General features: G+C 36.0%; 1 protein-coding gene across 9 annotated transcripts in view; it reads right to left on the bottom strand.

Moving 5' to 3' along the window:
* Nucleotides 1-25233, bottom strand: part of DMD (dystrophin) — a 2273580-nt gene that overhangs the window by 1370265 nt on the left and 878082 nt on the right. For all 9 annotated transcript variants that reach the window (XM_046672830.1, XM_046672828.1, XM_046672833.1 and 6 more), the window contains one exon: nucleotides 14209-14328. In XM_046672830.1, coding sequence (XP_046528786.1) covers nucleotides 14209-14328 — 120 coding nt within the window. The remainder of the gene's footprint in view (nucleotides 1-14208; nucleotides 14329-25233) is intronic.

Raw genomic sequence — 25233 nt, 5'->3', positions numbered from 1 at the left:
ACAGAATCTGAGAACTAAACTGTACCCAGCAAGATTGGCATTAAGAGATAAAGTTTTCCTAGGAGTATGTCCACCAAGAAAGAAACAATTACGTGCCATGGACCACACGATGCAGCAGCAACTGGGGTTTATAAGAGACGGAGGCAGCAGCAGACCATCTCATTTTATTACAGTTTAAGACCCTGGAATATACTCCCCAGCTAAATGAATTTTACGTGTAATGAGCCTTCTACAACATAACTTATTTTTTGATTTTTCTTTCTTACTTTATAAACAGCTATGCACTTAAAAAGGATAAGCAACTTCATTTTACCGATGGTGAAATGGAAATAATATCAAATAACTTATGGAAAGAAATAAAATAACACCCACTATGAGGCTAGAAATAGGGTAGAGTACTACTGACTAATGTTTGGCCAAGTTTATGATTCTCTTCTCAATTTTACATGTTTTTACAAACTGTTAACTGAAGCAGCATCCTATAAAAATGCGTGCCTTATATCTTCACGGTCTAACATATGGTCCAGGGTGGAAAAACATGTTCTGAGGTATTAGGATACACTTCTTGGAAGTTTCTCTGAAAATATCATCCTTACTTCTGTTGAAATGATCCTATAATGACTCCTGACTGAACTCAAAGAGCTCCTGATTGTTTCACTTCTAAAGGCGCAGTTTACGGATGAGGAAACTGACACACAGATGGGTTAAGTAACTTGTCTTCAGGCCAGATAGGCCACAGGATTGACTATCTGGGATTGGACCTCAGATCCATCTGGCTACAAGCCATGCTCTTTCACAACGCCATTCACTCAGTAGAGCATTCGACACAAAAAATACGCCTTGTAATTTATGCTATACAACCTAGAGTGAGACGTACAGACGCTTGAGCTTTTTTGAGTCTTCTCATATTTAATTTTAGCAGAAGTTTGACCAGATTTAACTAAACATTTTATCTAACCCACTCAAAAGGGATTTGAAGCCTAATGTTATAATTTGATCTAAAAACATTTTTGATATTATAACTCCATATTTGTTTAAAATATTTTTTAAAAGCAGAAAATACTTATACTTTCAGATCAAAAATGTGCTCTTTGCAAGGACTTATTTTTAAAAGGTAAATATGACTGTCTAATTAATGAAATTTTGCCTTGGTGATTATGCTTAAAATGTAATGAGATTTTAACTTGAAGAAGCATGATCTCCTGTGCTGATACAGTCAGTTCCATATATTACTTATTTTTATGAGTTTACAAAGTGCTAATGAATAAATCTGGAAAGGCCCTGTTGTTGTTGCTGTTATTATTTGCAGGCTATTATTTAATGTTCTGTGGCAGCTTAATAAACTCTGTACTCTCCAGCTCCCACCAGTCTATTCAATTGGGATACCAGAAAATAACGAGCAGGAGTCCTAAGGAGCATTCCAGCATGACAGTATTGTTTCCAGCGCATCACATTCGCAGGCACTCCTCAGTAAATTGAGGTTTTACTGTCTTGATTGTTTTATGCCTCACAGTCTCTGAACTTCTTGAGGAGGGCTCCTTACCTTTGTGTTTAATGTCTTGTGGAGTAATACATGCATTTCACATGCAATATGCATGCCTCAAAGCTGAATACCACCACTGCAGTTATCAATATAGGGATTTTCTTCCTAGTGTTGTCTTAGAACCTTTTTTCTCTTTCTTCTTAATCAAAAACCTGTCTACCAATAATTTATGGTAACAACAGAGCTATTTATGGTGAATTTGAAGACCCACAGGAGGAGAGAGTTACACATGACGTCCTGTCCTCTCTACCTCAAATTCTAGATCTTTAATACTTACAATGGGCATTAGCCATATAGCAGAATCTCTGAATCCGCTAAGCTGCTACACATGACTAGGCTTAAAGTACAGATTGCCTGAATTCTTGTTCCAGCTCTACTGTTGCCCATCTTGGTAATATCTGTCAGCAAACTCTTAATCTTTGCTATAACTTAGTTTTCCCACTACTGAAATGGAGATAATAGTACCTACCCTGGAACCCTCCTAGCCAGGTCACTGGTAGGGTCAGATAGGTCAACAAATGCAAAAATGCTCTGAAAACTGTGATGAATTATGGAGATGCTTGTGACTGGTAAGGATTCAGAGTTTAGCTGATCGAAAATCAGCTTTTGTTTTTAGATGTGATAAATTTAGAGCGTAATAGAATGTTAATACAAAATACAGTGAAATATTTCAGCATGAAACTAAAATTACTAGGTTTTCACATTTTACCTATAGTCTATTAAGGCTTATGTTTTGTACAAGAGTTTAAAATCTTTTACTTTTACATTTTTATACCAGGAGCATGCTCCATCGTGTGTCTTTTTTGTAATCAAGTGAGTGGAAAACAAATATCCCTCTATGCTTCATTCTAACATTTGGCATTGGAATAGTCCATCTATAAGAAATCACAAATTCTAATGTGTATACATAATAAAATGCACAAAGTAATCTAGGTGTAAGAGGATGGGGCGTGATGGGGCTGTAGCTAAATGGAGAGCCTATGCTAAAGGAGATGGAGCTATTTGATTCCTACCAAGGTTAGTATGCAGGGAAACAGGCCAAGGATCATCAGATCACTCACTTTTCCAGAGAGGCTAGAAATTCATAGTTTTATATCATATTTCCTGAACTTCAAACATTGATAACAAATAAAAATATTATTAAATAGACGTGAACCAAATGGAGTTTTATATAAATATATTTTTAATTTTAGATGCAATAGACAAATTCCTAGAAAGACAGAAACTACTCAAACTGACCAAAAAATGGAAAATCTGGAAAAGGAAGATCCAAAATATCAAAAAGTGGAAATCAAAAATAGGAAGTCTTCTGTCTCTTTATTGAATCTTTCATTTGAAACTTCCCCATAAAGAAAATTCCAGGTGCAAATGGCAAGTTCCCACCCCTGCATAATCAGGTACTTAAACCTAGCAAGCATATTATAAGAAAGGAAAATAACAGGCCAATCTCTTTCATAGACACAATAGGAAAACCCTAAATCAAATGTTAGCAAGTGTTAGCAAAGAAAAGCAAGCAATAAATAAAAAGGATTATACATATCATTCATGATTGGTTTATCTCAGGAAAGCAAGTCTATTTTAACACTAAAAATGTAGCAATGTGGGGGCCAGCCCCGTGGCCCAGTGGTTAAGTTCGCCCGCTCTGCTGCAGGCGGCTCCAGTGTTTTGTTGGTTCAAATCCTGGGTGTGGACATGGCACTGCTCCTCGAGCCACGCTGAGGCAGCATCCACATGCCACAACTAGAAGGACTCACAATGAAGAATATACAACTACGTACTTGGGGGCTTTGGGGAGAAAAAGGAAAAAAATTAAATCTTAAAAAAAATGTAGCAATGTGATTTGACATATTAACAGAGCAAAGGAGAAAACTAACGTTATCGTCTCAAGTGATTCTGAAAAAATGTTTGATAAAATTCAGCACCCAATAATAAAAAAACTTCTTAGAACACTAGGAATAAAAGGCACCTACAAGAAACCTACAGAAAACATCACACTTTATGATGATTTACAAAAAGCCTCAGTCCTGAATCCTAAAGTGAGATATACATATCAATGATGATCTCATTGTACTAGAGTTAGCAGCACAATAAGACAAGAAAAATTAATAAAATTAATGATTGGAAAGAAAGAAGCAAACCTGTCATTACTCACAAACAATCTGTAAATGTACATCTAAGTGATGCTACAGATAACTATTCCAATTAAGAAGTAAATTTAGCATGGTCTCTGGATACAAGGTCAAGGAACAAAAATCAATTGTATTTCTCCATATCAGCCACAGACAAATAGAAAATGAAATTTTAAAAAGATACCACTTAAAACAACAGCAAAAACTGTCAAAAACCTAGGAATAAATTTCATAAAAAGTCTAAGACCCACTATCTTGAAAACCATAAAACACTATTGAGAGAAAACAAAGACCAAAATAAATGGAAGGCTATTTCATATTCATGAATTGAAACACTTCATATAATAAACATATTAATTCACCAAAAGGTGATCTATATATTCAATGAAATCCAATTAAAACCATAGTGGGTTTTTTTGGGGGGAAGGGGGTTGACAAGCTGATCCTAAAATATGGAAATGCAGGGGCCAGCCCGCGGTCATGTGGTTAAGTTCACACGCTCTGCTTCAGCAGCCCAGGGGTTCACCAGTTCCAATCCTGGGCGTGGACAGGGCACCGCTCATCGGGCCATGCTGAGGCAGCATCCCACATGCCACAACTAGAAGGACCCACAACTAAAAATACACAAATGTGTACCGGGGGGCTTTGGGGAGGAAAAGGAAAAAATAAAATCTTAAAAAAATATATGGAAATGCAAATGAACAAAAATAGCCAAGATAATCTTTAAAAAAGAGAAAACAAATATAAAGGGCTTATATTGGCTAAGATAGATTTAGTGTCCCCCTTAGCTTTACTAAACTTTAGACTATAGGCCCCTGACCTCCTTTTTCTTAGAGCACTTACTTTAGAAAACTTGCAATTGTACATTTTTTCTCTGCCCCTTTGAGATGTAAATATTCTACAAACCAAGAATGTCTTTCTCAAGGACCTGCGAGCCATCCCTTTGAAAAGTAATTATCAAGAAACATAGTGCCCTGTCTCCCAGTCTCTGTGGGAGAGTAGGAGCCTAACTCTAATAAGGGACAATTAGCAAACACAGATGGCATAACCACATTGACCGTCCAACCCCATAATGTCCTCCAGTGCTTTTACTCTAGCTCATCCCAGCACTAACAAACCCTCCTGCCTTTTGTTCAGTGGAACTGAGTTCAGCCTCTTTTCCCTATTGTAACAGTCTTGATGCCTAATTGTAATAGTTTTGAATAAATTCTTCCTTGCCTGTTTGGCCATCTGTTACAATTGTTCTTTTACAATACTACCAGATATCAATATTTATCATAAAGATATAGCAACTAAAACAATGTGGTATTGGCATAAGTATAGGCAAATTTACACACAGAAATTATCAGAGTCCATAAAGTGACCCATGCATGTATGGGCATTTGATTAAAGGTGACACATCAGAACATTGGGGAAAGAATGGTCTTTGCAATACGTTATGCTATTTCAATTGGATCCAAATGGGAAAAAAATGGATATTTATCCCTTCCTCATACCAGACATACTAGATGGGTTGTAATAGGAAAGATAAAGCAATAAAGCCCCTATACGGCAATGCAGGAGAATATCTTCTCTGTCTTAGAGCAGGAAACTTTATTTTTAAATTCAGGACAAAAATATACTAACCATAACAAAATATTGGAGTATATTGAATTTAAAACTTCTGTGTATTAAAATAGATAGAATTAAAGAGTAAAAAGGCAAGGTATCCAGTAAAAAAAAAAAAAAACGAAATTGTAATATAGATAACCAACAAAGGATTAAAATCCAGCATATATATTTAAAAATAACTACAACAAATCACTGAAAGAAATATAGACAATCCAATAGAAAAATAGGCATTTCAAAAGAGAGGTCTTTCAAATAGCCAGTAAACAACTGAAATAGTGCTCAACCTCATTAGTCATTGGCACATGCAAATGAAAACAAGAGATGCTATTATATAGCCACGAGAAGGGCCCAAATTAAAAATCTGACAATACCAAGTATTGAAGAGACGTGAAGCAATTTCTACGTTTATTCACTACTGATGAAAGTATAAATTTATACAGCAATTTTGAAATCCTCTTTGGTAACACCTATAAAGCTACCCATACCCAACAATTCAGCAATTCTAATCCTAGGTGTATACAAAATACAAAAGCATCCATATATTCACAAAAATATATGTACAATTATGTTCATAGCAGCATTATGGGTAATGGTCCTAAACGAGAAACAACCCAAATTTTATGAACAGTAGAATGCATAATTAAATTGTGGTATATTCATAAAAAGGAATACTATCCAGCCATGAAAATTAATGAACTAATGCTATATGCAACATGGATGAATCTTGCAAACATCAAGTGACAAAGTCAGGGACAAAATTATATATATTATGCAACTCTATTTACATTAAGTTAAAAATAAAATTAATCTGAGGTACAAATCTGGATAGAGGTTACCTTTGAGAAGTGGGAAAAGTTTATAACTATGATAGGGTTTAATGAGGGTTTTTGGATTGCTGGGAACATACTATCTTTTTATCTGGGTGTGGAACAATGAGTATGTTACCTTTGTGACATCTTCAAGCTATAATTATGATTTGCGTACTTTTCTGGATACTTCAATACATTTTCTTAAAAAAAAATTGTGTCATAGTGTAAAGTTTAAAGTTTTTTCAGAGGTCAAAAAGGCCAGAATTCTCTTTAGACTATATTAGAATTAACACATATTCATAAAGAATATTATCATTCCAACACACTTGCATATATTTCCCCTGTAATAATTTTCTCAAGGTCACACAGTAGTTTTCTCCTGTGAAACTGAGAGATTAGGAGAAAGCCCAGGCTGAGGTATCACACAGATCTCAACACCAGCCCCAGCTCTGCAACTTGCAACCTACGTGAACTTGGATCTAAATTTCACTAGACATCAGCTTTTTCATTTCTGAAACAGGGATAGCATTACATACAAAGTATGTAAAGTTCTTAGAAAATAATGAGCACATAAAAGTGCTAATAATCATTGCTTCATGGGTAAAAATTGTTGACACTTGGCTTAGTGAAATTATTTCCATCACATTTATTTTTATTTTTAAAAATGCTGTTTATTCACCAAATATAAAATTAGAAACTAGAGAGAAACATCAAAAAATATTTTCATCCATATTCCTCTTCATAAATAATCTCTATTACTTTATTCTATAGGCTTTAACATTTCATAGACTTTTTTCCTCCCCAAATTATCCCAAAGGTATGTACTATAAACACATTTAGTTACACACCCCAATTTTCAAGCCATGATAAGATAGGGACATTATAAATAGCATTTCTGAACAACTACCTTGTAGTAGACTATTTCCTTCCAACCAACAGAGGCATAATTATGGTACAGAGATGGCACCAAAAAGGGAATGGGTATCACTGCATAGAAAAACCAGCTTCAAGGAAGAGAATTTGAACCGAGTTTTCTAAATGAAGTAGGAGTTTTCAAGGCAGACATCAGGAAGATGAGTATTCCAAGTAACAAGAATAGCATGTACAAAGATGGTGTCATACAGAGAACCAGAGATAGCTTGTAGGAATAGAATATAGGTTGAAGGACACAAGCGGGCTAAGAGGAGACAAGCATTGAGAGACAGGTAGGGGTAAGGTAATAAAAATCATTTCAGGCCTAAGTGATGAGGCTCTGCAGAAGATGGAAAGCAACGAAGGATTTTAAGTAGAAGAGAAACTATATTAAATAGATTCCTGAGACTCTACACTGATGTCAATGTGGAAATTGGATTGAAGAGAGGTAAGAATGCAGGCAAGGACTTCCAGGGGTTGATGATATGGGCTTTACCTTGGGAAATAGTGACAGGAGCAAAGATGAAATAATGAATATGAGAGATAGTTAAGAAATGCTAGGACTGATTACATGTGGAGGGCTCACAGGGAAAGGAAAGGGATGTGTCTGGCGTGACTCCAGGTTTCTGGTACAAGTGTCATGGTGAATGGTGGTGCAATACCAAATATGGGGAAGTCAGTAAAGGAAGCAGGTTTAGAGGGAAGTAGGGCACAATGAGTTAAGTTTCACCTTGTTGAGCTTGAGGTGCCTTTTGGACTTCAAGGTGAATATACACAGAAGAAAATCAGAAGAAATTGGGCTTGGGAAAGAGATCTGCACAGAAGACATACAGGCTTATCAATTTCTGCCTATTTTTGATAGCCCAACCTTCTGAAGTAACAAGAGAAATGCCTTCCTTTTTCAACACAACAGTACTGTTCACGTGTCCCTTATCTTTGCTTATGTTTTCCTTAAAATTAAATAATACTTGGTTCTACAAACATTGTTTACAGGATGCCACCATTCTGGAAAACTCCAGCTAAAATACTAAAATATAGAGTGTATTCAAACCAGCACAGAACATAAGTATTAGTCCTTGTAATCTAGACATTATGCCATGTCCAGGATTGCATTAATTTACTAAGAATTGGGGCCAGCCTCGTGGCCGAGTGATTAAGTTTGCGTGCTCCACTTCGGCAGCCCAAGGTTTCGCCAGTTCGGATCCTGGCGCGGACATGGCACCGCTCATCAGGCCATGTTGCAGTGGCGTCCCACATAGCACAACCAGAAGGACCTACAACTAGAGTATACAACTATGAAGTGGGGGGCTTTGGGGAGAAAGAAAAGGGAAAAAAAAGAAGATTGGCAACAGATGTTAGTTCAGGTGCCAATCCTTAAAAAAAAAATTACTAAGAATCTATATCATCTTGCTTTGAATTAATGTTAAGCATGTGCTCAAATAAGGTTGGTCTCTCTCTCTCTCTCTCTCTCTTTCTCCCTGTATATACACATATATACATATATATACATATATATGTATATATATGCATCCCTACATATGGATGAAAGGCAAATGTATAGATATATGTATATGTACACACATTTGTATACATTTATATATATATTTACATTCACTGTGTGGATGGGAAGTCAGACCTTTCTTATCAAAAACTTCATTAATTTAAAGATATTGCTTTTTTAAGTAGCAAAATTTTAACCACTAATTATGTCTTTTCTGATTTAAAACATGAGAGACGAGTATATGACACTTGTATGTGACATTCTAACTTTACAGGCATTGCTATAAAACTTCCAAAGTCATGTGGGAGAGGAAATCATCCATTAACCACTCATGTGAATGCAAAATTTACACAGCGCCCCAGCAAAATCCTCACATGGCTTCTTTACTCCAAATTTTCTGACACTGCACGTTGAATAAAGGAGTCCAATCGTCTTCAGTCCAATTCTCTGACACATAAATCAGATACCAGGAGGGAATACATTAAAACACAGACATTCACCACCAACCCACGTAGGGATGGGAAGGCACATTTTATCCATAGACATATCACAGGAGGCTTTGCAAAATACTTTAGGGAAATCAAAATACTTTATATTTATTCCATGCCATTGGATCAACCAACTTAATACATTCACCAAAGAATTTGTCTTAATAATACCACATAATATTTGTACAAATTGTTTAACATCATTTGATATAAAGTTGGTTTTCATGTCTTGATTTTAGTGAATGTATCTTAGCTCTTAGTGACCTTTCTCATCTTCGAAAATTATTCCTTTATTCAACAAACAAGTTTATTAACTTCGTCGGATGAGGAAGAAACTGTACATGTATGTATAGCCTTATGTTTAATAATTTGCTCTAAAATGTTATTTTCCAGGCTATTCTTTTTCAAAAGAGGATGCTTGTCTGTGTCCATTCTTTTGATATATCTTTAACTCTTCAAAATGGTAGACAGTAACTTTAAGACTAAACTCATTTAACAAAATAATCCAAATGGCTTTTATATGCCAAAAACTCTCTTGGGTCTGTGGCCTTAGATACTTTCAATACATTTAACTGGACTCCCACATGTTAACGTGGACAGGAGAACCTATCTGAAAATGGGATTTTAATACCTCTCTGCCTTTTCTCTGGAAGGTGTTTCCATTAGAGCAACTTCTGTAAACTATGGGCCTAACCATGTTTCTGATTTTTTTTTACTAGAAACAGCTATCTCCCTAGAACACTAGGCTCTCTTTATGCTCCATTTATAGTCTTTTTTCAGTTTTTCAAATGTAAAAGGCCCACATATGACCTGCGTACCTCCAAAACACCTCCCTTACTTTGTTTTAGTTTTTACTCAAATGCCACCTTCTCAATGAAGCTTCTCCAGGCCACTCCATGTAAAACTGCTCTGTTCTCTGGTCTATTTTTTCCTTATAGTTCTCATTACCTTTTTCATAGTATAAAGCTTGATTATTTATTCTGAAGCTTGCTTGGAATGTAAGCATCACAGAAGAATTATTTATGTTTTGTCCATACTTAACCTCAAAGCTTAGACTTTTGGCACCTAGTAGGCACTCAATACATATCTGTCAAATGAATAAATAAATACTGTCCTGTCCAGAACACTTTCCCACTTTCTAGCGTTGCCTAATTATTTTCTACTAAATCATCAGATCCCATTTAAGGTCACTTACAGAGGGCTTTCCTGACCTTCTAGAGCAAGGTAGGTCATTCTAGTTATTTCTCAATAACATTAGTTAACTAGAATTATTGCTTACAAATCAAGCTCTGCGTACTGATATCCTAGAAACCTCTAAAGTTAAGGACAAATTTCTGACCTGTTGTGACATTACTGAGGTACAAGCTGAACCTCAGAGAGAGAGAATCAAATTAATTTACCACAGACTGCATTTTTTAGAATATTACGCTCCATAAGCCATGCCATCTTTCAGAATTCCTAAGCATATGTTCTGACCTAACTTTGTTTTGCTTCAAACCTTTTAAAAAGAAGACTTCTCAAAGTCTTTTAGAGAAAATTTAACTTATAATATAAAAATCTAACCCACATTAGAATTCAGAGAACTAAGTCAACACATGTAAAGATATTCTGTGGGGAGTATTTTCACAGTTCCAATTCATGGTTAGATGATAAGAACATCTCTCTCTCTTATTGTACTAAATCAAGGACTTTCTTTCCTAGTTTCTCCCTTTCTGAATATTTGTGCTAAAGACCACTAAGTAGCCATTTTGAGGCTCTGGTACTTCAGCACATTGGAGCGAAATGAATTAAGACATTGTGGTAAGATGGGAGTCCATGAAGGAGAAAGAAGGTGTGGGGTGAAGCACTAACAGGTCTTGGGTGACAAACAAAAATGGCAAGCAACAGGATATATTGGAGAATATGAGGAAACCATTTGGTATAAACCTAATTCGGCCTGACCTTGTGATTCCAAAAGGGCCTGACCGTGGCTGTTGAGCATGCATTGTATATCTGCTTTAGATATTCCCTATGGCAAGAACAAAGGCCCTTGAGATAAAGGTGCAACTTCCCTCCCTCTCCCAACCTTGGCATCTCCTTAAGGATTAAGCATCTTTCCTTAGGCTAGAAACTGATTGCTGGGCTCACCTGTGACCGCCCAGCTCGAGACAATAGACTTGCCTCCTGCTATGCCCTCTGAGATAGCAGACCCACTACCTGCTGTGTCCATCAAGCACTGTGCTGACAGGGCAATCTTGTGACTATTGTGGGAGGGACATTTCAATCATATGTGAAACGTCCTGCTTGGGGGTATATAACCACTCTGCACACCTCACTTCTTTGGTGCCCTTTCTTCCTTAGGGAAGAAAGGCCCCGGGCCATGGTCCTCAGATTTCAGCTGAGAATAAATTCATCCAAATTTTCATTTATAGATTGGTTATGGATTATTTTCATCGACATGGGGAACAAGCTATGAGATGACTAGACATTGCTACAATCAAAGCCCTCCAGGATTCTTCTCAGGTTCCTGACAGTTTTTTTTCCTTTTACACAGTCCATATACCTGTTTCTGTTTCCTAAAATTCTTCCTATTACTTTTAACAGAGTTCCTCTGGGTCCTGTATGAAATATGATAGTCCATGGTCTCTGAAGCATAGAATTCTTATCACATGCAGAGGGCATTTGTGTTGCGATTAAAGTCACTCCTCTAATGTATTTGTTTATTTGTCTTTTTAGCCTTTATTGCAATCTAATTTTTGTTTTGAGGAAGATTAGCCCTGAGCTAACATCCACTGCCAATCCTCTTTTCTGCTGACGAAGACTGGCCCTGAGCTAACATCCATGCCCATCTTCCTCTACTTTATATGTGGGACACCTGCCACAGCATGGCTTGGCAAGTGGTGCGTAGGTCTGCACCTGGGATCCGAACCAGTGAACCCCGGGCCGCTGAAGTTGAACTTGCGAACTTAACCTCTGTGCCACCAGGCTGGCCCCAATCCTTTATTATTTCCTCACTCTCCTCCTCCTTCTCTACCAACTCCTCTTCCTCTTCCCCTTCCTTTTAAAAGCTAAACTAGGTAAGACAAAATTATATCATTTGCAAAGAACCTAAGAAAGAATCACCAAAATGTCAAAGTTAAATGAAAGTCCAGTATTCTAGAATTCAAACCAATGGTTAAATCAGGCATAGCGTTCAAATATGGATTTCTCTGGGCCTGAGGAAACTGGTGGAATGGAAAGAAAGAAAGGTTAAAGCGGGGGCTTTCTCACCACTTAGTCCTTGCTAACTCTGCCCTTTTAGATAGTAGTTTAGAGTATGTAAAAGTCAGGTGACAGTAAGAGGCTATGCAGAGGGAAATGAGGGCATTAAAAAGAGAAAGGGGGTTAATGGGGAAAGAGGAGGCTGAGATGCCATAGTCAACACTAATTAAAGGGGGAGGTAATCATGGGCAAATGCAGACCGAGTTTGTGTGAATTAGGGATAGCCCATATGAACACAGCTATCTTAGTAGATGTCTCTCAGCCAAAGAAATAAAGGCAGAAAATAAGGTGGAAAATGAAAGGAAGTAGGAGAACAAAGAAAAGCTTAGGGCCACCACTCTTAATTTATCCCACCTAAAATCTAATCCAGTCACTATCTGTGAGTCCTATGGACTGCTTTTGAAGGTGGCCTACTCCCACAGGCATCCCATTGGAATAATTACATTCTAAAGCTACTTGTACCAGGCCTGGTAATGCCAAAGTAGATGCTTTTCGGTTGTTACTTTAACTGAAAATATACTACGACTTAGAACAATTTCTGCTTTAGTGTTTTCTTAGTCACCCTCCCAACCACTGCCCCCCAGCCTGCTTTTATCTTTTCTGAAAATTTCTGAGAAACATTGAGTATTAGACTTTTACCCATCTGTAATTAGTTACAACACTATTATATCAAAACTATGGAATTCCCTAAAATGGATATAGCAGTGGTCTGTCAGAGAAGTCTTTTAGTCGGTCATGAGTGTGTATGTGTACAATATATTTGATCACATATGAGATGACACATTATAGTATCGGGTGTCATAAGCCTTTTACAATCTGTAATCCCTGCAATTTCGTTGAAACATAAGCAATTAACATGGGTCACTAGTATATATTAAATGGTCAGTTGTAGCAGTTCAAGAGTTTCCTCTTTGTCATTTAATAATGGAGAGTGAGATAACATTGTTGCAGATTGACAGTCTAAAGCAGTAACCCGAGGAAATGACATTTCACTGGGATAAAAAAACACATTTCACACAAAAAGAGAAAAAAACAGAGATAAGGCTTTAAGCAACTGTGTTATACGTTGGGTAAGAGACACTATGTTTAGAACACCCTTGGGCTGATAAAGCTATTTAAACACACATTGATTGGATCCTTAGATGTGTCAGACTTGGCCCCTAAGTATCACAAGCGAAAAGCAGGCATTTGGTGGCTACAATGAATGTCTCAAGTATAATCTGCACTTGCGTCTATATGTGAATCTATGTGTCACATTCAGAACAATAAATTGTTGTATTTTCCCTTAATGTTGATGTTTTGGTAAATGTATATATAAGTTTTGCTGAAATTGTTTTAACTTTTTACAGTAAAAATTTTATTATTCCCCTCCTATAATTTTATTATTATAGGAAGAAAATATGAAAATATCCACATTATCCTTTGTTAATATTTACTGGTTATGTTTCCAAGGAAACAATTACTTTGACTCAGGTTGAGGGCTTGAAAGGATAAGTAACTGCTCTCCAACAAAACTTCCATCACTTAAACATCTTGCTATGCCCTCATCAAGACTACAGCAGAAGGCTTCTAGGAAAAAATATACTGAAGCTGTTCAATTTCTCATTATTTGATTAAATGTGATCCTTTCTGTGGTTTTTGTACCTTTGCCCTCTCTTAGACTGTAGTTTGAAGAGGGCATAAATAATATTCCTCTGACCAGTTCTCTAATACATATTATTCAACTATGATAAAAAAACAGATCTGCATTCATATATTTCTCCAAAGGACAGGAAGCTAGTGTGAACAAACAGTGTGTAGTTAATGAAAGGGAATTATGTGCGAATGGGACATAGTTTGGATTGGTTTAAATAAATAGACTGCATTCTAAATATGTGTAATATATAAATTACATTATAAATTTTCTACATAGTTTCTGCATTGTAATTAATTATTTTGAATGACACGTTTAGCGTATTAAAGAAAATAATCTGACCTTTAGCTGTTCTTCCAAAGCAGCAGTTGCGTGATCTCCACTGGATTCATCGACTACCACCACCATGTGAGTGAGAGAGTTGACCCTGACTTGCTCCTGTTCTAGGTCTTCTTGAAGCACCTGAAAGATAAAAGTTTTAAAATAGAAAATTAAAAGAATAGTATCCTGATCTATATGCCAAAAACATTTCTTGCCAAATACATGCGATTTCTTTCTGCCTCATTTTGGGTAATGTAATTTTTTATTGAACTAGAACCATTCCTAGCAAATTTTCTGCTATGGTGCTCAGCAAAATTTGCACACTTCTACTGTCAATTGAATGCGAAAGTATAGACAGAGAGCACGTGTTAAGAAAGGCACAGTACTATGTTCTTCCCCTTATCCCACCTCCTCTTACTTTTTCAAGGACTTTTCTCCTAAAATTACTTGCTACCTCTGGCATCCTCAATGTCTCATTCTCTACTGAAGTTCTCTGTTATCAACCAAAACAAAACAAACTCTCTTGACCCAACAAATCTCTCCCACTACTGTGCTATTAGGTAGGTGTTCCTCGTCACTGAAAAATATTTTGTGTTTTCTACCCTCTTTACACTTCCCTACCCTACTATTCTCTCTGCCTATTATCGTATTGAAACATTTCTTATAAAGGTTGTCATCAACCTCCAGGTTCCTAAATCCAATAGCCATTTTATGATATCATCTTACTTGACATTTCAATTACCAGCCCAATTAACTGCTCCCTCATGTTTGACATTGTCTTCTCTTGAGCTTCATGTACCAGTCTTTCCTGATTATCCTCCCACCCGACTAAGTGCTGATTTTCAGCTCCTTTGCTGGTTCGTTCTCCTCTGCTCAACTATAAATCAGATGTCATTCCTCTGTGTAAAAACCAATGGATTCTCATCACGCTGAGAAGGCAAATTTAAATTCTTTACCTGAAATCCTTATATGTTCTAGCATCTACCTCCCTCTCCAATCTAACTGCATACGATTCTTGCCCTCTGACACTATGTTTCAGCCACACTTGTCTCCTTTCTCTCCCCCAAATGTGTCAAGCAATTTTCTATGCTTGAATTGTTCTTCCTCTGTATCTTTAAATAATCTCTCCTTATCATTCAGGACTCAGTTTTTAAGTGCCACCTGCCCAGAGACACTTTTCATGAATATGCTACTTAAATTTGCTCCTTAGTTACTCTATCAGTTTTTTTTAACATAACATTTTCGCTACTCAATATTTTCTTATGTATTAGTTTAGTCATTTGATGTTTGTCTCTACTTACTAGAATATAGAATCCACTAGAACAGAGATGTCCTCTGTCCTTCTCACTACATATTCCAAGCAACTAAAAGTCAATAAGCTTTTGTTGAATGAATGGTGCTATGAGGATAAATAAGGACAATATATACAGATGAGTTTGGCCCTTTCTGATTGCATAGAGATTACCATCTAATAGGAGGCATTAGCTTTTTTTTAAATGTAATTACAATTATATTAACAAGCACATATAATCACAAAACAGTATTCCAATCTTTCAAAAACCATAGTGTACAATTTTTTTGGTAAAGATAAACTAGGTTAAACAGAAGAATAAATAGAGAGTAAACAGAAGAGACTCTTCTAGAACCAAGATATCCTGCCTGGGAGGTCCAGTTTCCCTAAGACATAATCATATTACACTAATTATTTGGGAAATTCCTGAATGAGTGTGCAAAAGTTCTAGCCATCTAGCTTCCACCTTAGAACATTTTATTATGTAATGCAAGGATGGAAAGTGGGTTTGGGAGAAGGCCTGTCACTTTCTGGAAAATCTGAAGTGCCTACTTGTGAAACAACAATGCTTGGCACCTGTCAGACTAGCTCTTAGTTATTCAAACTCTTGGGCAAGTATAAGGGAACTTACTAGGATTGGCTGTATCAAAAACCCAAATGCATGAGCATTTTTATCCTAGGACTTCTATTTTTCAAATGTCAACATTTTAGAGCACTATAAAATCACTTACTTTTTCTTCCTCTCTCTAGATCTTCATGCTGTATTTTCAAGTGAAGCAATTTAGAATAAAATGACCATGCATCTATTTTGTGTGTGGAGTCTATGCTGTCTATCGTGCCTTTGACATTCCAGAGCTTACACTGGTTAATAAAACTCTTTCTGCCATGAGGCCAAAAATGGAAACATTAACATTCAGAGTTGTCCTTGAAAGTCATGTTGAGTCTGTATTTTCTGAGTTATATAAGCCAGGACTGGAAACATTTCAAATGTGCCAGCCAGGAATTTTAAAAATAATAGTTAAAATAATATTTTGGTGGCCAATATATCATAAGTTGCTTTAATTAATCTGGCCGATTCTTTTTCCCTATCACTCAAGTATGAGAGTATATATTAATACATATATTAAAAACAACTAGGAAATCATACTATATTGCTCACATTTTTACATGTAAATTGTTATTTTTACTGTTTTAATATATTTTAGTAAAGGAACTTGAGAAAATCATTATTTAATCCCTGAAGTCCTTATTTTCAAACTCATATTGAATCTTTCTAAAGCATATGTGATCAGATGTACTATCTATTTTATTCAGTACTTAGATTTCTGATTTTGTTTTATCTATTTGCTCTATAATCCGAAATTATCTTCTTGCCGTATTGATCAAGGGTTGACATTTTATGCTTTTGCAAAAGTGCTAACACAAAATACCACTAAAGCTAGTTGTGAGTTGATAGCTTTAAAATCAAACATAAGAACTATCTGGACTTCTAGTGAGTAGAGGGAAATAAAGGAAGGTGGGAGACTCTCCAGAGTGGCTGAGAATCTTGAAGAGTGCATAGCACTGGGGTAGCTTAGCATAAACTATATTTGATTTAAGTTATTTCCAGTATTTCTTTTTCTTGTCTATGGCTTTTTCAAATCATATCTCTTTTTTTACTCCTAATCAGGGATGCAAATAGAAAAGGTTAAACTGACCTTTCTGAGCATACTCAGAATAGCTGCAAGATAGAAGTGAACGCGACACTATAATCATATTTCCTATTTTCCCAAACCTCTGCTCTGAAAATAAGTATTAATGAATATCACAGTATTATCTAATCCTCCAATATTAGCAAAAGACAAAAGAGTATAAAATATCCAAGGTTCAGAGTTTATTTTTCAAAAAGTTGCTTCTCAGAAGTAGCAAAACTGCCCCACACAAAAAGGTGAATTTAAAAAGTTAAATTTTTCTGCCATCCTATGTATCCATGAATAAGGGCCTTGATTATTGGTATTAAGTATACTCTCCTGCTTCCCTTTGAGAAAACATGGATTCTCAAGGCTACTAATTTTTAAAATACCTTAAAGTCTTGAAAAGCTATATTAAAATTAATTTTTAATTAAATATTTACTTTTTATGGATTAGATTTTACCATAGCTGGATTTATACAATGGAGATTTACAGTTGATTTGATAATTAAGCCTGAAATATGAGCCAAATTATTCTGAATATAGATGTACCCCCAGAGAAGTATGCTAAAATTTTTGCCTATCAGAAGATAATATCTTCAAATTAAAGTGTTGTAATATATGAATGTTAAAGTATGTTTTTCTTTATTAAAAGCACATAAATTATTTACACACACATATATACATACTAGGTATTTTATTATGCATTTCTGGCCATTATTTTTATTAAAGTAATGCATTTGTTACATGTATCAGATTAAAGAAAAGTCTGTCACGCTCCTAATTAAATTTCTATACCGTTATTAGATAGATACAAATGTCAGCAATGTTTGTTCCCTAATGTCAACTAACAAGCTTTTTTTTCCCTTATGACAAGAGAAAAGGCCAACAGTGAAATTTAACATTAAAAATGCTTAGATTTGACAAGGTTAGATTTTGTTATACCTCTGTAAATAATTTTTTTAATAAATTATTGTCTAGTTAAAGAACCTGACCAAACTCATTATTCCCTTAGTACATATTCACAACCTTATGATTTAAATATGACTTTTCTTCTATATCTTTCACATGTCACCAGTGGTACCAAATTCTTGCTCTGACCTATGTCAAGTTGGTTTTAAAAAACTGGCTGAGGACAACCACTGGAGAAGGAGTCACTTGAGTGTTTACGCTAGACTTATGATACTTTACCCTTTCTTAGCACATATGTCAAATAATGCTTAGAAAATAAAGGCATGGAAATATGTAAAGCTAGGGAATTATTGGATTTGATGTTTAGAGGTGAAGAGCAAAAAATTAATAAAAAGGTAGAGCAATAGAAAACAAATACAAGGTTGGGTCTCCTGTAAGCTCCATAGGAGGAGATACAATATTTCCCTTGGCCATAGTATACGCTCAGCAACATGGAACAGGAGAGAGCAGCGGTTGCCTATGTGCATAGCTTATTTTGTGACTTCTTCTACTTCAATGATTAACCAACGTGAAATTGCCAACACTTGCAGGCCCTATATGCATGCGTGTGTGTGCATAGACACACACACCTAGAAACAACACAGATCACAGGTTCTTCATGGATTGTAAGGCCATCTATTGCATCCCACATATCACTTTAAATTAATATGATTAGGGGCCGGCCCTGTGGCATAGTGGTTAATTTTGCGTACTCCGCTTCAGTGGCCTGGGGTTGGCTGGTTCAGATCCTGGGTGCAGACCTACACACTGCTCATCAAGCCATGCTGTGGTGGCATCCCATATAGAAGAACTAGAAGGACACACAACTTGGATATACAACTATGTACTGGGGGCTTTGGGGAGAAAAAAATAGGAAGATTGGCAACAGATGTTAGCTCAGGGCCAATCTTCCTCACCAAAAAAAAAAAAAAGAAGAAGAAGAATGTCCTTGGAGAAGCCGTAAAAAATTATTTAAAAATTAATATAATTAGAAAGATTAATAAAATATTAAGTTTAAGTAATGTATAGTTTTTTATTTTGTTTTGTTTTTTATGAGGAAGATTAGCCCTGAGCTAAGATCTGCTGCCAATCCTCCTCTTTTTGCTGAGGAAGACTGGCCCTGTGCTAACATCAGTGCCCATCTTCCTCCACTTTATATGTGGGACGCCTGCCACAGCATGGCTTGCCAAGCAGTGCCACGTCCGCACCTGGGAACCGAACTGGCGAACCCCGGGCCACTGAAGCGGAACATGCGAACTTAACCGCTGCACCACCGGGCCTGCCCCAATGTATAGTTTTTTAGCTTAGTCTAATTAATGTACACAAAAGGAATGATGGATGAGAACAAAACTTGTATCAAATATAAAATTTGCAAAAATCTTAGGAAACCAGAAGAGTTTCTAGGATCATGGAATAAGTTCAACATCTAGGAAAGTAGTATCTTGGAAAATCCATCTCAGGAACAAAAAAAATCCCTAGATACTTATGAACAATCAGCTAATGCAACATATCTGGATATAAACTTATTTTATTTTCAAATAAAAGGGTCCTGGCCAAATCAGAAAGGTTCATGATTTCTTATGAAATAATGGGGAGGTTGGCAATGGATCCTTCTCTTCGCCTTTTCTCTTATGGCTAGTCTTACTTCCTTCTTTCCATCATCTCTGCACTGGGCTAGGCTCTACTCCCCCTGCTTCCTTGAATGAAATGATCTGGCAATGACTTACCATTTTATTTTCAGTCCATTATTCACTTTGCTAAGCCTGACTGGTCAAAGTATTGTTTAGTTCCCCAGGAGGATCTATTTGTGGTATGTAATTTTGTTGTAAATTTGCTGAATATTTTAAATAACCATCCTCAACAGGCTCTCCTAAAAGGGCTTTTATTTTGATATCCACTTACTTAAATGTATTGCATAGTTGCTTTTACCTTTTTGTTAGAAATAAATGTTTATATTTCTTCCAACTCCTAAGCTACCAAAGGGGAGCCCTAAAGACCATTTCAATGAAGACATCTGAACAATTTTTAAAGCACCTAATGCTCCCCAATTGCAGAGAGAGGGCTCAATAAATATGAAAAATCGTTTTAAAAACAGTTGACAATTAATGTACCTCTATATCTTTCACAATATAAGGAGAAAGGACATAGTGTGGATGACAGATGGACAAAAAGATGTGCATGTTTAAAGGAGTGAGATCTGAAATCAGGTTTCCTAGGTTTGATTCCTGGATGTATTGCTAATGAGCTATGTGACCTTGAGAAAGTTTTGAACCACACCAAGCCTCAGCTTGCTAATTTTCAAAATTGGGATAATAAGAGTAACTATTTCTGTAGGTGGTTAGGAAGACTGCATAAGCTATAATTGGTTAGCATGTTGTCTGACACACAGTACGAACTCAATAAATATTAACAGCTAGTTAATCCTAAAAACTCACATTTAGGCATATTCACAACAAAGACTTTAAACCATACTACAGGAACCCAATAGTCACCTAATTCACCCTCAGCTAATTCATGCTGCCTACCAGCCTCTAATAGGCATCCTAAGTACAGAAAGGGAATATGATTTTGGAAATGAAGGAAAAGAAGAGCTGAAGTCACAGCAAAATTTTAGAATCTGGAGAAATACATAATGAATTTTAAATTGTTAAATAAGACTTTAACTTCCAAATTATTTACATAAGATTAACAACAGTAGCTTTAAACTAACTGTTCTAGTGGTCTCATACATTGCTGAAAAATAAGCATGGTCAGAGGAGCTATTTCATGGACTGGGGAAGACAGACCCTAATCACTAAATACTAGCCCTCAATTCTCCTACCTTTCCTCTTCCCTCTATGATTCATACATGCATGCATGCATCCATCCATCCATCCATCCTGCACATAGTTAAGCCACCGAAATCAGAAATTAAAGTGAATGCCAAGAAAACCTAATAAATAATTACAAAATGCCTTTTGCCTAACAATAATTATTGAAAAAGAAGACAATAGGATTCTTGGGAGAGAGGGTTGGGCTGGAAGGTTTCAGGTGCAGTAGAGAGGAAGTTATATACATTGATTGGCTAACAGTATATAGATGAGGTATTCAATTCTACTGATTACCTTTCTGCTCAAACATTATTTCCCATTCTCACCATAAGCCTATTTTCTTCTATGTTCCCCTTCTAGTCCCTTTTGCTCTGACTTTAAAGTAAGAACTACAGGATTAATGTTCAAAAAACAAATCTTTAATCATTTTGATTCTGAGAATTTCATACACAGCCACCACCAGTGAGCTGTCCTTCCTCAGTGCTTACCGTGAGTTTGAAGACTTCTATACACTCAGTCTCTCTGTCTCTTCCATCTAGATATTCCCAAACCCGGGAAACCAAGGGCAACATTTCCCCAATCTCTTTGCTACTCTCTGCATTTGCTCTAGACTCTAGGATCTCCCCTGGAGTCAAGCTTCAGTGGAATCTTAAAATGAAGGGAAAGAGCCTGGGTTCAAAAGCAGAAAAGTCAAGATGAAAGTCAAGTCTACCAATTACTATTCAACTTACCCGGGCAACTCCTTAACCTTTGTGAACACATTTATTAAACTGCAAAATTTAGGGTTAAAATCCCTCCAGGATAGGTTTAGTACTGGAGGTAGATGAGATGACTCATTAAAATCAGCTAGCACAGTGTTTAGCAGAGTTGGTAGGTGGTAAGGAAATGCTTATTTTCTTCTATTTCTGACATCGTCACCTTATCCTTCCATTCTTAGACAAAGATCCATGGAAACAGCCCTTCTGGGCATTAGTATTTATTCTCAATACCCCTGATAATCATACACGTATCTTTTAATTACTAAATATTCTCAGCATGCTGAAACTATAGAACATCGTGTAAAAATCTCTGATTTAGTAGTTTTCTCATTCTCTCTAGATATGACCTAGATATTCAATTGTTAACATAACATAAAATATTATCCAGTATAAATTATCTCTGAAGAATGTAGTTCCATCGAATAACAGAATACTACCAGTTGTACCGCTAGAAATCATTCTGTTCCTAACAGAAATATTAAACATAAATGACAGTATACTGTAGTTAACAATTTTATATTCTTTAGAAAGAGACATAGTGCCATATTAAATCTTATTTGCAACATGCGATTGGATTTATGAACATGTATTTTGTTCTAAGATAGGTGAATATATTTTTCAAGAAAAATTATTTTTGTAAAGCTCATATTATCATATCTGTTATGACTTTCTTGTAAAGAATTTTCCCCTAAAATATGTTCTAATATGTTTCGTATTCTTAAATAATTCATTTATATTATCAATGTTGCATTACCTATTCAAGGGAACTGAAATTAATTGGTACCGGTTCAGGAAAATAGAGATACTTTACATGAGACTAACTCAATAAGTGAGAGAGAGAGTTCTTTGTTTTTCCTTTTTTTTTTTTTTTACCCTCCTCAGAAGCCAGAAACTTCTAATGAAAAAGCATTACAGAAGCAATTAAGCATAAAAAATAAAGTTGGTGTCTCTAAGATGAGGGGGTCTTGGGTAGTTATATTTTAGTAAGTGCACTGATGTACTTTAAAACAAGACTGTGACATTTCAAGCAATGATACTGAATCATTACTCAGTAATTTCTAATAACTAATTAGTAATCTGTTAGCTGGATATACTTGATAAAATAAGAACATGGGTATGGATTTCATTATTATTACTGTTATTATTTTAATTAAATCAATGGCATTATCTAGTATGCAAAGTTATACTTAGATTCTGCTGCTTGTTTATAATATGTTCATGGAAAATTAGGTGTCTCCTCAACCAGATTAAAAAAATTAAAACTGACTATCATGAATATACTACTATGTAGACTATGTAAGTGTGATGTTCTTTTTAACATTAACTTGCCACTTATTTGTGTCGAAAGAGTATTATTACCACAGAAATCAATTTCATTCAGGTATAAGTCATGTCTTTTACAATAATAACACCTAACATCATTTATACAATTCTGAGTATCAGGTATTATTCTAAATGCTTTTTATGCAATTATGTAGTAAATATTTTTACCAATCCTATAACATAGGTATCATCATCAACATCATCATCATCCTGATTTCATACTTGGGGAAGGTGAGGCACGAAATAGTTAAGTACTTTTTGAAAAGTCATTCAGCTTGCAAGTGATAGAGCTCCGTTTTGAAACTAGGCATTCTGGCTCCAGAGTCTGTGATATACTGCCTCTCATATAAAAGATATTAATATTGCTCAAATAAGCATAAGAGATAGATACACTGTTTTGAATAACTCTACATCATAAGGCACAGAAATAGAAACTTAAAGTCTAAGTGGATACGTGTACTCAGTTGAGTTCCAGGTTTTAGCCCCCGCCCAGTGACACTTTAATTCAATCTATTACCTTTTAAAGACTCTTACCACAAAGCTGGATTAAGACACACACATAATAGTTATGTCCTACTACATGTTCTTATTGAGCATTCCAAATTAGTCATAATACTGTGTATTGATATGGCCATGGGTGCTTCTCCCACCTGAGAGAATGCATTTTTTTCTCCTATGGTTCCTATAACCTACCCCTTGAAGGTCAAGTAAAGTTTATATGGAACCCAAAGAAAGAGGCAGAGCAATATCTCTAGGCCTCTTCTCTCCTTTCTTACTAAGAATCTGGAAAGAAAGGTTAAATTGTAAGCCTAGCTTAAAAGGCCGACAAGACCTGACTGAGCCTAGGACTGAGGCCAAAAGGGCAAAAGGAGTCCTTACAATTTATACGAAGTTAAACCTAACTCAGAAGGCCAGAGTTCTATACACAATTAAAAACTAAGTTTTATGATTACAGACAGTACAGTTTGCCTGGCTGGTCCACTCTAAACATCTTCCTCATGAACTGACCACCCTGTGGTAAGGAGCCAGCTAAGGATGTGATTTCATCGAATGGCTTTCCTTTCCTGCATAACCAAGGGTTATAAGCTTGATTTCTATGAACGTATCTAAGAATGACCGCTGGTAGCATCTTCTGTGATATTTATAAAGATGCCGGGGTTACAAGCATTAAAATATTTGAACAGAGAATGAAAAAGGATAGAAAGAAAAAAACAAAAGTGAGAGGTAGTGAGAGGGCACCAGAGATAATACTTCCATTTAAATGCCTTTATAGATGTGTTCCTTCTTCATCTATATGAGTTGTTTTCTTGCCCCTATTCACAATTTTTTATTGTTTATTTCAATTGTCAGATTCATGTCTCTATCAGAAAGGTAGCAATGATGAACCCTCTGTGTGTGACAGAACTAGTCAGAATTATTTAAAGGGTCTACTCCAAAAGACATTTACTGAGCATCAGTTATATGCTAAGTACTCTGTTAGGCATTGGGGAAACAGCCTATCTGGTTCTCTGGTTGTAGTATAGTATTTTTTCCTGATTATATTGTTTACCTTTCCTATCATAGTTATCAAATATTCATTAAGTACTTATGGGGGCAAAAGATAGAAAATAAAATGGGATTTCATAAAGGTAACTAAGAACACGGACTTTTAATCTTGCAAAAGAAAGAAGAGAGCTTATTTACTAGTCACTAAAAGCACTACTTGATTCTGTAGCATTCTTAGGCCTTTCAGAATTGCTCATCCTTCTCCCAATTAACTGCATTTCTCTCTTCGCATTGCCTATTTTAAAAATCCAACTTTGGAGGCAGCCCTGTGGCCTAGTGGTTAAGTTCAGCATGCTGTGCTTTGGCAGCCTGGGTTTGGTCCCTGGGAGCAGACCTATGCCGCTCATTGGTGGCCATGCTGTGGTGCCGAACTACATACAAAATAGAGGAAGATTGGCACAGATGTTAGTTCAGGGTGAATCTTCCTCAGCAAAAAAATAAAAATAAAAATAAAATAAAATCCAACTTTGGCCTTCCAATTGCCCAGTCTCAGAACCTATTATTTTGAGCTCTGCACATTCCTTAAATCTAGTCCTGTTTGTACTGTTATTGATTTCCAAAATGTTTCTTACACCTGTTTGCAATTTTCATTGACACTGCCTTCAATCAGGTTCTATATACTTTCTGCAGTATCTTCCTAACATGTCTTCTGTCCTCCTGTTCATCTGTGCTCTAACTTATCTTATATGATATATCTT

The sequence above is a fragment of the Equus quagga genome, chromosome 10 (genome assembly GCF_021613505.1).
Source record: "Equus quagga isolate Etosha38 chromosome 10, UCLA_HA_Equagga_1.0, whole genome shotgun sequence".
Taxonomy (NCBI): domain Eukaryota; kingdom Metazoa; phylum Chordata; class Mammalia; order Perissodactyla; family Equidae; genus Equus; species Equus quagga.
Note: the sequence above shows the minus strand (reverse complement) of the source record. Positions and strands in the feature narration are given on the sequence as shown.